Source organism: Motacilla alba, chromosome 3 (genome assembly GCF_015832195.1).
Source record: "Motacilla alba alba isolate MOTALB_02 chromosome 3, Motacilla_alba_V1.0_pri, whole genome shotgun sequence".
Classification (NCBI taxonomy): Eukaryota; Metazoa; Chordata; class Aves; order Passeriformes; family Motacillidae; genus Motacilla; species Motacilla alba.
The window spans coordinates 10,552,359-10,568,139 of NC_052018.1; the positions used below are offsets into that span (position 1 = coordinate 10,552,359).

The 15,781-nt window shown below is 37.3% G+C and overlaps 1 protein-coding gene across 2 annotated transcripts in view; it reads left to right on the forward strand.

The window, feature by feature from the left end:
• Window positions 1–3,920: 3,920 nt before the first annotated feature.
• Window positions 3,921–15,781, forward strand: part of WDR35 (WD repeat domain 35) — a 42,331-nt gene continuing 30,470 nt past the window's right edge. For both annotated transcript variants that reach the window (XM_038133001.1, XM_038133003.1), the window contains exons 1-10: window positions 3,921–3,944; window positions 4,553–4,670; window positions 5,538–5,609; window positions 6,943–7,035; window positions 8,119–8,247; window positions 8,453–8,586; window positions 10,204–10,369; window positions 10,467–10,612; window positions 12,621–12,746; window positions 15,241–15,426. In XM_038133001.1, the coding sequence (XP_037988929.1) occupies window positions 3,921–3,944; window positions 4,553–4,670; window positions 5,538–5,609; window positions 6,943–7,035; window positions 8,119–8,247; window positions 8,453–8,586; window positions 10,204–10,369; window positions 10,467–10,612; window positions 12,621–12,746; window positions 15,241–15,426 (1,194 nt within the window). The remainder of the gene's footprint in view (window positions 3,945–4,552; window positions 4,671–5,537; window positions 5,610–6,942; window positions 7,036–8,118; window positions 8,248–8,452; window positions 8,587–10,203; window positions 10,370–10,466; window positions 10,613–12,620; window positions 12,747–15,240; window positions 15,427–15,781) is intronic.

A 15,781-nucleotide genomic window follows, 5' to 3' on the forward strand; every position in this document is an offset into this window, starting at 1 on the left:
CTAAAGGACATGTGTTATGAAGTAAAGGGTTTTAAAAACCCAAGGAAACAAAACTTCAAGGATAAAGGAGGCATACATGGAAGAAATAAACAGAATACTGCCCCAAGTCACATGTTTTGAAAGAGAAGTATTTAATTTTAAAACCTAGGTGTTACTGTAAATATAGATAAAAGATTGAACAGTAATTTCAAGTATTAATAATGTTTAAAATGTAGAAGAATGAAAGACATCCTCCAATTTAATATTTTTTTCCTGCAAGATTTACTTCTGTTCTTAGCCAGTCGTTCCTGTTGTCATTACAGACTTTACTGACACTTTACTTGTGTCAATCAGACTTTTAGGATAAAACACACAAGCTAGCAAAAAAAATTAGCCATTAAAGGAATCCAATCAATTTATACACTTGGCATTTATAATCATCCAAATACTTTTGAAATTATATTTACTTTAGGAGTCAAAACAATGGCTTTTTTAATGGGAAAATCCCACATATTTTGTAGACCCTTGCAATATAATTTCACAAAATATTATTTGTGGTAACTGGTTTGCCAAGGACGTATTAAACAACATCTGTGCTTGTTTCACACCCTGCACATACCACATTCAAGCACGTCCAGTTATGTTCATGGCACATGGGAGTGTGACTTCAGGTATGCCTACACAGTAATGTTAAACTGGAATTTAACACAAAACAGCACAAGCGAACATGGGACACAGCTTCAGCTGGAAGGGCTAAAAATGAGACTATAAACCCTCCAAGAATGCTGGATTTGGTTGTGCTTGGTATTTTGTGGTGTGTCCCTGTACTGATATTAATTTGCTGTAGTACAATTAAAGTTAGCATGGGACGTCCTGGCTATGCTACACTTGCTTCTTCAAAGTGCTGTGCATGCATATTTTTTTATTTTATTTCTCCAAGTCATGGAGTTTTATATCCAGCACTTTGCTTACTTTCATGTCCTCTGCTTAGGCATGAATATTATACAGGCATTTATAGGGCCAGAAGTATGCCTTGGCCTCTGTAATTGGTAAGAATAAACAAATTGTAAATCTAATGCAAAACTTTACAAGTTCTTGGCAATTGGGAGGGGATGACATCAGTCTTATTTACACTAAGGCCAGTTGTCAGATGAGATGTAAAATTTTATAGGATAGTGGAATATTGTCCTGGAGGCCAGATGTATCTTGCAAGCTGTCAGCTAGGCAGGCTTTGATTCATGCACTAGTATTCATAACTTCATTTTGTATTACAAATTATAATATTTACATTCAATTCCTCTGAGCAATTACCTGCCTCACTTTGTGAGTACCACGTAAAATTCCAAGATGATTTAAACAATTTGTTTAAAATAGGACATATTGTTCAGAAAAATGGGATTTATTATACAGTGTGCTACAAGCCAATAGTTACACACTCTAAAGAGACTTGATTGTTTATTTCAGAGTTGTGCAGCCAGGCCTGGGTGCTCAGTGGTGTTCCAAAAATCAAGCACATTGCCTATAAAAACTTCTTAAACTTAGTAAAGCACAAAAATATAGTAAAATTTCTCCCTGAATACAATAAAATTGCAGTACAGATTCTATTTTTGTCATATGCAGTTCCTGAGTCCTGAGTCAGTTTCAGCTTTGGGGGTCTTTCTGTTAAGACCACCACAAAGTTGGAGGAATACCTTTGGTCTATGTGTAATGAATTCATGAGTCCAGTCATTTCAATTCCATGGCTCTGTGTGTGTGGTTAGCAGTACCTGATAAGGTCCTTTCCACTTCTCAGCTAGTGGAGTATCTTGCCAGGTTTTCAGGTAGACTTGATCTCCACTCTTGAAAGAATATATTGGTGACTTGATTGGGACTGGTGTTCTAAAGAGCAAGTACTTGTGTAATAATCTCAGGGTTTTCTTTAAAGACAAGAGATAATCTGTTAAAGCTTTCTCTCTTAACCACATCATCTGGTCAGTTTTTCCTGTCAGTTTCAGATTATGTGGTGTACCATACAGAATTTCAAATTTTTGAATTTCAAATTTTTGGATTTCCAAGTACAACCTGACAGACTCCTTCCAATGTATCAAATCAGTGGTTGAAAAGGGAACTTTAACATTACACAGGGTTTTGGTGTGCCCAAATTCTACCTGCAGTTGTACTAAATGCATCCCTTAATCCAGTTTTACCATCAGTACTTTCCTGGTCCCAATTATCACTATCCTGATTCTTAGAGAAACCAACAATTGGACACCTTCTTCCTCACTATCCACTTTCAGACACCTTTTCCCTATACTACAAGCAGAACAGCAACAAGACAATTTATTTTTCTCTTCCATCATCCTTAACACATTTGAATCAGACACCAAGAACCTGCATTTCTTTCTTGTTTTATTACCATTTCTCAATGAGAAAAATACATGTACACACAGGATTTCATCCCATTTATCCAATCCTCTGCAAAAGAACAGTCATAGCATGTTATTATAATTTAATGTTCCCATTTCTGGCCACTTTTCATCACCATCCAATTTATATTTTGGCCACCATTGAGTACAGTATTCCTTTAACTTCCACTTTGTAAGAAGTTCTCCACCAAACTTGTCCCAGTGATTCAAAATACATGCTCATGGAGAACAAGGAGAAGGTTTAACTGATTGCCCCATTACTACCCAAAAGAGAATGTTTTTAAACCATGACTTCATACACTCCACTTGTCACTCTCAAGCATGTATGAGTTTTCCACAATTCTACTACACAATACCAATTCCACAATATTATATCAACCCCTCTATTTACTTTATACAGTCTCTTTTCATATGTTGCATCTTTGAGTCTCTCACCTGCTCCTGGATGAGGAGATACTTGCACAGTCCGTGACCAAAAGGCCAGTGGATGCTGGAGTTACATAGTGCTACAAGTTACACAGTTCTTCTATTAATTAGTGTTCTACCTTCTGTTGGTTAACGATTCTCTTTCTTCTCATGTTAATTAGTCCACATGCTCAGTCTTTCTTTTCTTTTGGGTTGGTGGGTTTCTTGGGTCTGATGGCTGCAATCTGCCCCTGCTAGAATTACCCTTTACCCAGTCCGAGCTGATTGCCGCACGATGCTGAGTTGACTTTATTGGTTTCTTTATTATCTTGGGCATTCTGCCAAATGTGGGCCTTGTGGCCCATAAATTCTGCATTCTTTGTGTCCATTATCATGTGTGACATCCTTCTTCCCAAGCTTTATTAAACTCGCCCTAGGTCTGAGATCATCAAAACTTGTCCAGCTGTAAATTTTAACGTGGCAGTATTCGTGACAAGTAATTTATCATTCTAATACCTCAGCATCACTGAGAGCTTGTTAGTTGCTCTCTGTTTCAATGATTAAGCCTCCTGGCTTTTTGATTAGGAATGCCTTCAAGCTGAAAGAGGGCAGGTTTAGGCAATACATGAGGAAGAAATTCTTTACTGTGGTGAGGGGTGGTGAGGCTCTGGCACAGAGAAGCTGTGGATGCCCCATCTCTGGAAGTGTTCAAGGCCAGGCTGGATGGGGCTTGGAGCAGCCTGGTCTAGTGGAAGGTGTCCTGGCCCATGGCAGGGGATGGGATCTAGATGGCCTTTTGACGCCCTTCCAACCCAAACCACTCTATGACTCTATGTTGATTAAGTTACACTACAAACACCGTGCGCAGACAACCTGCGCTTCACAAACTTTGGGATTTTTCTTCGTGTAAAAGCAGCGTGACCTTTATTAACGCACGGTCAGGGCTTTCTACCCGAGCTGAGCACTCCCACACCGCCTGGGCGGGGGGATGCCCTCAGGGCACAGCGTTGCCGGCGCCGGCCGCTCCCCCGGAAGCGGCGCCATTTCCTGCGCGGTTGCCAGGGCGACGCGGCGCCGGTTCGGCCGCGCTGCCGTGAGGGCCGGCCCGGGCGGCTCCTGCGCTCCGCCGGGATGTTCATCTACCTGTGCAAGAAGGTGCTGCTGGGGAGGCGCGGGGCGGCGGAGGGCAGGCTGCTCTCGGGCACGGGGAGCTGCCCTGGGGAGTCCCGGGGATCGGGAGCGCGGAGCCCGCGGGGGCTGAGTGGACCCTCGGGGCTCTCCGCCGCCCGCGGCCGCTGCAAGGCTGCCGGACATGGTGCGGCACTCCCGGACATGGTGCGGCACTCCCGGAGCGCTGCCCCGCTCTGTCCCGCCGGTTCCCTCGGCCTGGCTCGGGGCTTCTTCGGTCTCCCGCTGCTCCGGCAGCTCCGCAGTTTTTCCCGGACAGGCTCTGGACGCGGCTTTTCCGCTGGAGACCGAAGCCCTGTGCACTGTGTGACCCCTGTCACCTGTTTTTGTTGCTCAGCACACCTTTGCGAGTGTCCTGTTATTATTATTTACTGCATGAGTTCGATTGCTTGAGGGTGGCACATTTTCTGTAATGCTTACGATTCTGTCTTCTCTCTTTCTTTGCATGTACAGATCTGTTAATAGAAATAAATTTATCTCTTGTGCTATTGTAGGTGTCTCTGAGGTGTTCAGATGGTGTAAAATAAAACGTGGTTATTGCAACTATGTAGAGATACAAAATACCTCTTTTTCAGATTGCAATTCCGGGTAATATTCGATTAAAATGTATTTCCTGGAATAAGACCCAAGGTTTCATAGCCTGTGGTGGAGAGGATGGATTACTGAAAGTTATAAAATTAGAAACACAAACAGGTAAATGGGGGGGGGTTAGAGTTTTGTTTCTTTTTTCCTTTTTTTTTTTTTAATTTGTTTTGTTTTGTTTCAGTTTTCTTTTATTTTTATAATTTGTATCTGAAGAACAAAACCCACCACACTTAAGCATAACTTCTTCCCCAAGTTACTTGACAACACTGCATATGTTTTAAATCTGTACATAGCTATTATGTATTTCTTCTAGCATCAAATTTTTTCGTCATTGTCTTATGTAAAGAGTTTTTCTCCAGCTGGTCTTATTTGGCATACAAATAATTTGTGTACCCATTATATCTGCTGAAGTTTTCTTCAGTGCTGCTTCCTTTTTTTTTCAGGGCATATAATTAATTATTTTTGTGTAGGCTTCCTCTTTATTTTGGAACTACTTTGTTATTTCTTGATTTTATTTGAATGTTTTCTACCATCTTAATTATTTTATGGAGAAAACGGTGTATTTTCTTTTAAATAAATGTGTTCGAGGAAAAGTAAAATCCATTTTCAAAAATTTTTAAACTTTTTTTTCTGAATGTAATGAAATGTGATAACCATAGATGTTGTTGTGGGGTTTGGGGTTTGTTTTTCTTGGGCTGTTGTTGTTTTTCTTTTTTATTTTTGTTTATTTTGTTGGCTTTTTTCCCTGAAAAACTGCTAGACCATAAGGCACGTATCAATTTAGATGACAGATGTGAATAGCAAGCACATGGAACTGCGGGGTGGAAATTTCATCCTGCAGTTATTATATGCTTCTTTTTAAGTGGTTCAGTTTATCTGTGTAAATAGTGATTAGAGCTTCAGTATTCATAGACACATGGTAGCATGGATGCTTTGTTAGGTTCATTTTCATAGTGAATTTTGTTATTTTTTTAGATGAGGCAAAGATAAAGGGACTAGCAGCTCCTAACAACATTTCTGTGACTCAGACTCTGGAAGGTCATAGTGGTAAGTGTATTTGGGCATTTGGTCTACTTTCAGTTAGAATAGAAATACAAGATTTTCTGAAGCTGATAGAGTAAATTTGGTACAACTTTTTATTGTAAATCCAAAATCAAGGTTGTGAGTATTCAGCATGATATGTAACAGCTTGGCTGTATATTTTTACCATGATATCTTGGATAAGGCTGTTTGGGTTTTCTTTTTAATAATGTCTGTGAGATTACTGTTACAGTCGCTTTCCATTTTCTTCTGAAGAAATGAAAATTGGTTCAGTAAATTTGATTTCTGTGTTCAATACATGGTAATTTTCCCCTTTATTGACAAATTACAGAATGTGTGTATGCATAGACTGCAGTGTACAGACCAAGTTTAGAGAGGTTAGAAAGCAAGCTGCAGAAGTAGAATGTGTGAAAGTAAAAACTGAATGCAGCAAAATTAGGGAGGACTTGACTTAACATCTCACATGAGAAGTGTTGGATGGTCAACAGCCATGGACAATGGGATATGAAGAGGATGCTAAATTCCTTGCATTATTTGAGGAAGTGGACTCTTTTATGAGGACTTGCAGTTGAAATCTGCCAAGAGTCAAGTTATTTTAAGGGCTTAATTAAATAGGATTGGACCAAATTAATTGTGAAGAATTGATTTAGTGGATACTTTGAATGGATGTCTTCAATTCTGAAGTAGATTACTATTACCTTAAAAATCCCTGACAACCAGAATATCTTTGATTGCATCTATTTATAACATTCTTGACTGAAACACTAAAAATGGAAAGGATACAGAGAAAATGGGTACCCAGCAGTGAGGGGAGGAAAAAGTGTGATACAATTTGATCTGCAGTATGGAACTGATAAAAGTTCAAACATGTTTCAAATGTTTGTGAGTGGGATCCCATATGAAGCTCGATGGTCTGAAGGATTTCTGTGTAGAGTGCTCTTTAGGGTTATTGTCAGGGAAAATATGTTTTAAAAGTGCAGCAATAATGAGGATCAGACTACTAAGAGGAAGAAAAACCCCAAATTTCCTACAGCTGTAAAATTTTGTCAGTGTCCCAGAGGTGATCAGAAACTGCAAAACCACGATTTGGGTTTTGGGTGTGGAATCAACACTGAGCAGGATTTGGAAAGGATGTTACTCCAGGGGGTAGATGCAGAAGCAAAAGGAGCTCTCGGGCAGAATTTTGAAAGAGGAGATAAGTGACATTGAAAGAAGCCTACAACTAAATCAAAGGCAGCAATGTGAATTTCTGAAAAGCTCCAGGTTGATTAAGTTGGATGTTGTATTTGTTATTAACTACTTAAATAATGCCAGTAAAAAGCTTTTTATCACTTTCTAGGTTTTGTTCAGGTTGTGACATGGAATGAACAGTATCAAAAATTGACTACCAGCGATCAAAATGGCCTCATCATTGTGTGGATGATGTACAGAGGTATTCTGCAGGATAAACTTGAGATGCAATAATATTCTGTGTCATGAGAAATATTTTTTTCCTCAGTTGCAGTTTTTACTGTTTTTCAGAGTTTTTATTTTGCAGATTTTATAGTTCAAAATAGTTTTAAAATGATTTTCAAGTTTTACTGTAATACTTGTCCATATTTTTTATAGTGTAGTCACATGAGACAAGGCACTTGTCCTGCAGAGCTACCGTAGATGACAATATCAGTACTTAGCCATGTGCTTGATAAACTGCTCTAAATTTTTCATCTCTGTTGCTTGGAATACAACGTGAAAAAATACATTGTGCAGTGAGCACAAACATATTAGTAGACTACAAGAACTTACCAACGCTGCATAAAGCATCAATTAAATACTCTCATAAAACCTGTCTTTAGAAATATTTAAGGTAGTGAACAAATATGACTAACCAGTGTATGACTATAATTACCTTTTATTGCTCTTGACCCTTTCACACACACGTATACTGTGGTTCACTGGAATTCATTTAAAAGCCAGCAAACCTCACAGTCAAGGTAACCACTTTCCAGCACATGTGGGAACGAAAAAGAAAATAAAGGGTTTTCCCATTCTCTTGGGAATTTCAGTTTAAAGAAAAATGGAAACAAATAAAATCTTAGCTGTTCTTCTCATTTCAGGAGTAAAGAATAAAAGTCTTTCTGGCTACTGTCACATAAATAATCTGTTAGTTTTGGAAAATAATCAGTAAATTACTTATTACCTATTCATAGCAAAGACAGTTGTTCCTTCTGTTTATGTTTCCTATTTTATTGTCAGTTCTGAAATTACTTCAGCACACAGTTCTTTCTGTAGGCCCCTCTTGGACTTTGGCTCCCCTTTCCGAGTCCTCGTTCATCACTGTTGGCTTTGGAAATGAGCGGCTCCCGTGGGAGCACTGGGTTTCACAGTAACTGTGTCTGTGTCTTCTGGGGACACTGTGCTGTAGTCTTGCTAGGCTTTTACTGAAAGGGCAGTTCAGTGATTAGCATGTACCTTGAGTCCTCTAGAGGTTTGTCAAATCACAAGTGTAACTCAGTTTTTCTTTCACTTCCAACAGGTTCTTGGTATGAAGAGATGATTAACAACAGAAATAAGTCAGTGGTTCGAAGTATGAGCTGGAATGCTGATGGACAGAAGATCTGTATTGTATATGAAGATGGAGCTGTGATTGTTGGATCAGTGGATGGTAAGATTTTAAGCCCTACTAATTGTTGTGCTATCACACAAATTTGTTTTTACTGTTATATACACAGTGGCTCTGTTTCTCTAATTAATTGTTACTTACTAATTATTGCTTTGACTTCAGCTGTTTTAGTTTTTACATTGGTAGCTTGCATCCTGTTTTTAATTTTGTGGTATATTTATTAAATGCAGTCAATGTTTTGTTCCAGGCAATCGCATTTGGGGAAAAGACTTGAAAGGCACCCACCTGTGCCACGTGGCCTGGTCCTCCAATAGCAAAATTTTACTCTTTGGAATGTCAAATGGAGAGATTCACATTTATGACAATCAGGGAAATTTTATTGTAAGTTCATTGTGGTAAAACTAAGGATTATAATCATAACACCAGGGTATAATAATAATTATATATAAGGATTATAATGTAATTCAACAGGCATAAAAGCTCACTTCCTTTTAATTTATTTAATGTTTATTTAATTGGTGGACATTAGTAGTGGGAACTGGACAACCTCCTGCACAGGGCTTTTATTCAAGAGTTCTGCAGCTTTTTATTATAATTACTACTTTTCGGTCGCTAAATGATTCTCACATCAACTAATGCCTTTCAGCCTTGCAATAGTTAGTGAAAATGTAAAAGTAGGAATGGTCAGACTGATGAAATTAAGTTAAACTCTTCAGGACATCTGAAAATCTTTACTTCAAAGATATTTGTGATGATAGGTCAGATTTAATATTTTTTAGCAGTTGTTTTTTTTCCTTCTTTCATTATTTGGAGGAACTCACGCTGCCTTAAAGGATATTGACTTCTTACAGCTTCTGCTTCCTAAAGTATTAGCATGCTTTTAGAAAAAGCGATAGTTTATTTTCCTATTGCTCCTATTGTTCTTTTAAGAAATCCTGGTAGTGAGTAGAAAAATAAAAGGAAATAGCTATAGTTATAGTATATTGTTGAATTCCTGCAATCTAGACTTATTTATTTATATCTACTTACTTAAAGTATTGGAATATGACTGTAAGAAAGTAAAATACTGACTTTAAAACCCGTGTATTTGACAGCATGTTCTTAACTTTTAGATGCTTAATATGGTGAATTTTCTTCTTTTCATTACCTTCCTAAGAAAGTATCTGCTACCCTTCCCATTTTCTTTTCTTTATCCTCCCACTGTATCTTTCTTTCTACTGTGTGAGTCATGGTATTTCCAACTGCTACAAATTACTGAAATTCTTTAAATAATTTGCTGTCATTTCCCCCACTGTATCAACAATATGTATGGGTGTGCTCTCTCTCCCTCTCCCCCTCTTTCCCATAACTTAACCTGGCATCCCTCTTGGAATTGATTCAGGAATACTCTTATCTTTCAGACAAACCTTTACTTGTGTTATCAGGTATTCTGGGCTAGTTATTGCAAAAGTTCAATATTAGAACACTTCATTGGTGTTCTAATTTAGACACTAGTTTTTTCCAATTATTTTTATATGTTATTCAGTAAATTTTAGTCAAGAAAAAGCAAACAAAAGGTTTTTTGTTTTGTTATTTTTGTTGATGTTGTTGGGTTTTCTTCTGTTGTTTTTTTAAATTTTGTGCCTATGAATGGTTTGAAATAGTGATTATTTTTTGCTGTGTTCCAGGGCGTTTCTCATGTCTATGTACATGTGTCAGGGGTGGCCTTTTTATGTTGTTGGTTTTCTTTGTTTTTAAGTTACTTTTCAAAGAAGGAAAATGCCAACATTAGGGTACTTTTTTGTAATTAAAAAAATACATGTTTTTTTATGTCTGATCTAGCTTTGATTATATAAGGAAGTTTTTCAAACCCATAGAATTCTGAGAACTTCAAAATTTTTATTGGGACAGGAAAACAATTTTGCATAGACATTTTGTCTTTTGCAAGTGTCAGTAGAGGTATATATTATTCTTTAAATAACATGTTCTATATGACTTTAATTAACCATTCTTGTGCAGGTGAAAATGAAGATGAGCTGTTTGGTGAATTTAACTGGAGCCTTCAGCATTGCTGGGATACACTGGTACCACGGTACCCAAGGCTACATTGAACCCAACTGCCCTTGCCTTGCTGTCTGTTATGACAATGGGAGATGCCAGATAATGAGAGATGAGAATGACTACAGTAAGTACAAAATGTAGGGTGCAAGTTACTGAGCTTCCCTTGACCCAAAATGTCTGCTTGTGTTGATATTCTTAAATGTTTATTCCTTAAAAACTAGATCCTGTTTTGATTGACGCTGGTATCAATGTCGTGTGTATTCAGTGGAACTCCAATGGAAGCATTCTGGCACTGGCAGGCTCCCTCAAAGCAGCTTCTCAAGATAAAGATATCAATGTTGTGCAATTCTACACTCCCTTTGGTGAGGTAAAAATATTTGATACGTAGTGTAAATGTTTGAGGGTTTTTTTCTTTCTAAATTACTGGTGGAATTTGGATGCCAAAATGTAGCTGTTTAGTGCTCTGAGGTATCCACCTGGGAAATCCACATGGATCTGGAAACAGGACCATGTACCCTCTTAGAACAGCAGCATAGGGGCCAGCATGAAAATCCCAAGTGCCTCTCAAAACACTAGTGATAGAATAAATGTGGTGTTTAACTTTGAACACCAGATCACTGAGCTGAGACTATGGAAGATAAGCAGTTTGGGGCTTAGGCAGCAGTCCAGATGTCAACATCTGTGTATCAAGTCCAGAAGTACTTGTCTTTCTACGCTGGCTGTGTAAGACACCTGGGCACCTCTAGATTAGAAGCTGAAAATGCAGCAGTGAATCAATATTGGTATTAAATACTTGATATTTGCTCTTTTATATGGAATCAGTAAAACTGGCAAAAAAGCATCCTGTATCAGTAAAAGCAATGCTCAGAAACCTCAGAAAAGCTAATTTTTTTTCTAAACTTCTTAATTTGGCTGTTGGGGCTATTGTTTTGTAAACGGTTTTTGTCCGTCCTGGCTTTTTATAGTAGATTAAATGTTTGATAGTTGAGAGACAACTGGTCAATATATTTTTGTTGTGCTATTTTTGCCTTGCCAGGTAATATCCCGTTCCCTCTTAGTAATATAGCTGAAAACCAGTAAGTTAGTGTTATGTATCAGAGTGTGATGGAGTTTGTCCCTTGTACAGAGGAAGTACTGGCCAGCTCTGAGCTGTGCTGTGACAGGGGTTCAGATCAACATCATCTGTAGGGGTTGCCTTAGTTAAAAGGATTTAATGGAACCAAAGGTTTTGGCAATAATGTTGCATCTCTGGTTGCTGGTGTCTTTCAGACTAACTGAAACTGGTATTCCAGATTTTGTATTTGTTGTTTAGAAGTAAATTCTTCAGGTTTTAAAATCGTTTTGAACTCATTCTGATACTCAGATATGGACTTAACTTCTTGGAAGATGGTATTTTCCATGAATAATGTGTGAGCATGACTTAGTATTTGCATCTGATCAAAGGCACGAAATAGGCACTCAAAAGGAAAGTTAGACCTAAGCATCAATGTTCTACTCAGTAAAATCTATTTCTTAAAGCCTAAGATTATTCAAAAACGTACCGTAAATAGTAGATAAGTGTGTCTTTTACTACATACATCTCTAGTATTTGTGACTGAAAAGGTACCCACAAAAAAGTGCTCTGTGGGACTAAGGTTATAGCTTTTGAAAACATTATTTTTTTTCTAATAGTGTCCTTCATTCAATTTAAAATTCTTCAGCAAAATAAAGATATTTGAAAAAAGATAGAAAGTGTACCAACTGCCTTTCTTAGATTCTTTTGGAAAGAGGATAGAGAAGAGGAAAATGTCCATTGCCTCACTGAAAATTGTGTACCTCTGCAGCTAATTAATTGCATACCTCTGCAGCTAATTAATTGCGTGCTCTTGACATAGAGATATGTTTTTATTTGTTTAAGCTATCAGCTGTAGTTAAGAGTGTTGTGCATGAACTGACTGATACACTTCCAGTGTCAGTGAAACTTCTGAGGCATGTCAGGATTAGTGCTGCTGCTGTGTTTAAATTGTGACTGAAATCATAAAGGTGATTCAAATTACCAGCCAAAGGGAATGATGTTTGTGCTGTCATTCTCTATCTACTGTTTATTTCTTCAGGCTTGAACTATCACTGAGTCCTCTTGTTTCTTTCTCTCTGGAGAAATAAAACACAAATTAAAAAGCAACGAGCCAAACCCGAGGTGAAAGAACACGTTATGATATGTACCTTAAATATCTCTCTTTCTTTGCATATGTATTGCAGTTTGAGAATTGTTATGGGGTACTGTTAAGAATATCTGTAAGTTTTTTTTCAACAACTATCAAACCTGTCATTTATGTATTTTAGAGTGGCTTTCCTGTGATAAATTCAAATCTTTTTCTTTCCTTGTTCTAACCAAGCACTTACGTACACTGAAAGTTCCTGGCAAACAGATCTCTTCCTTGTCCTGGGAGGGAGGTGGACTGAAAATTGCACTGGCTGTTGATCATTACATATATTTTGCAAACATTCGTCCACATTACAAGGTATGCAATAATGTGAAACTTAATTGTATTAATAAGTTCCCTGTTACTTATTCTCTTTCTGATTAGGTTGAAAAAGTAGCTTGCTCTAATATACATACATACATATATGTGTGTGTGTGTATATATATTAAACTAGTGCTTAACTTACGGTTGCAGCTTGATCAACACTACTGACTTGCAGTTTTACTGGATTGTGGGGGTCTGTCTTGGTGGTGCAGTGACTTAGCCATTGCCTTTACAAAGCATTTGGAGTTTCATTGTCACAATAAGGAAACAGAACTGAGCACGATTCTAAATTTGGTAGGACTTGAAGATGTCATTATGTAAGGCTGCTGTGTTTTCACTGCTGTTTGGTTAACTACAGATTAACTGTTAACTGTTGGGCTGAGTCATATGATGGGAATTATTTGAGCCTTATTTTACTGCCATTTTTTTTAGTGGTGAATTTGAGCCTGGAAAGTTGAGTAGACACCTGAACAATAGGAGTGAATGCAACCTGATAGATGTACTTCCTGCTTACATTTCAGTTACCAATATACTTCTCACAAGTGTGTATCATCTAATTCTAAATAATGTTTTATCTTGTTTGCCACCTGAGTTTTTTGATTTGGTGTTTTTTTTTTTTTTTTAGGAGTTAGAACTATTTCATTTAATTTTACAGTTTAACAAATAATAGCAGTTACTGTCCAGTGTAGAGTATTGTATACTTCTTTTCACAGCACAGGATATGTTCTTTAATCATCAGTGTGTAGCCACTGTAATGAGAGAGAGTGCAATGTGAGGAACATCCTGAAGCTATATCGAAATGTATTTTGGTCAGGGATTTGTAAACACAAATCTGCTGGGAAGCACTTTCAAATAGTTTCTTGTAAATATTCTGGAAAAGACTTTGGAAATCTGAGCTGGGAATTAGTCTTGCAGGAAATGCTACCTAATGTTTATTCTGGGAGATGTGCAACAGCTGGAACACAGGCCTGTTGCTTTTTCTTAAACTCATCAGTTTCTAGGAGACCATGTGTGTTTCAAGATCTGGCACAGTTTGAAAATTAATAATACTTTGAAACTTTAGTTTTAGGAACTGCATGTGTAAGCTCATTTTTTTCCATTTTGCACAATTTAAAAGGAAAGATATGTGTTCAAATTAATTCATTTCTGCAGCAAATAAACTCATATTATGTTGGTAGTGTGCTCTATTTCAATGTTAAATATTTTTATGGCGAATGATGCATGTTTTCCTTCAAGAAATACTTCTGCTGTGTTTTGGTAATATAAGTAACTCCCTTTTAGGAGCTACGTATTCTAAAAGGTGACAGTCATTAAATGGAAGTGATTAAAAGCTGTAATTATCTTAGGCTGGATTGGAATTAATGACCTGGAGATGAAGAGTTAATATCACATTACCAATCTACTGAATAATCTGTTTTCCTCTATTTTTCAATAAGCCATAATAAGAGAAAGGGGGTTTTAAATCAACATGACAGTAAAAACTATGAATTAAGCTGATCTTTTTTTAAACTATTCATAGTTTACATGGAGTTGTAACACTAATTTAGAGTCTGTGGGTCTATTCTAGAGGTTCTTCTGTTGATGTTGTAGTTTATCATTTTGGTTTCATTTCCTGAGGAGTGTGGGAGCCTCTCTTGCCAACACTAATAAGCTTTCTCTTCTCCCTCTCTAGTAGATGCTGATGCAGAGAATTCTATTAGGTTTTCTACAATTGCATAACCATCTTTAAGTGTTTTGCTTTATGTCTCATTTATTTGACAGCTTCACCTCCTTCCTATTTTCTGATTCTGTTGTATTAGAAAGGATTTTCATTATTATATTTTGTACTTAAAATCACTTGAATGCAATAAAATGCATCTTCATTTATATTCTATTTCTTTGGCCTTTTTGCCCTTTCTCCCACTTGTTACCGGAATAATTACATTCTTCTGGGAGCAAGGGAGGGGCTTTCTCATGATACTAACATGGAAGAGGTGATGTGAGTTACCACAGTGCTCCTGTATAATTGCTTATTTTTGTCTGCTTCTGGAATTGCACTGTTTAAGGTATTTATTGTATTTCCTTTGGGAAAGGAACTTCAGGTTTCTGAATCAGTAATCACAAAGCAAGCATTTTCATGGCAAAACTCATCGTCACACTGGGTATTTCTGAATACCTGCTGAACTATACAAATATACCTATATACCTGCTGAACAAGAAGGAAACAGGGCAAAGTGAGATCTTGTCACATTTTAAGGTTGATCCTTCAGTTCTGAAGGTGATAGAAAAAGCTTGTTGTGATAGAAAAGCTTATTTTGCCTGTTTAATCTTATTCCAATATCTTATTATGTGAGCTGTGTTCTCATAATGAATCCGTTTGTCACTTGACAGGTAAGAAATATTGGATACTCATTGTGTATATGAAATAAACTCTTTCATGGCTGGAACAATTCATTATTGAATTCTTGTAATTTCTGATTGGTTTTACCAACATTGTCTTTCTTGGCAGTGGGGTTACTGTTCCAATACCGTTGTTTACGCCTATACCCGAGCGGACCGTCCAGAGTGCTGTGTAGTCTTTTGGGACACAAAAAACAATGAGAAATACGTGAAATATGTCAAGAGCCTTATTTCCATAACAACTTATGGGGACTTCTGTGTTTTAGCAACTAAAGCAGATGAAAGTCAGCCTCAGGTAAAATCTGCCTTAATATTCACTTGAAATGCTCTGTTTCACGTGTCAGTTCTTTACAGCTGGAATAAGATGAAATGTAAAAGTCTGAATCTGCCTTAGAGTTGTGTCAGTTGTCATTTCACATAATGGCGTGAATGGGCTCAGTGTTCAAAAACACAGAATCCCAACAAAGTAGCTGATTCAAAGTAACTGCATCTACAGATCAACTCCTTGTAGCCATTAGTAACCTAAAAAAACCTGCAACCTTCCAGATGAATGTTTCTTCAGAAATATTTGGAACAGTTCTCCAGAGACAAGGTAAAAGCATCAGTCAGAAATGGAAAAAGGGGCAGTTTTTTAGGTGATACAATTTACA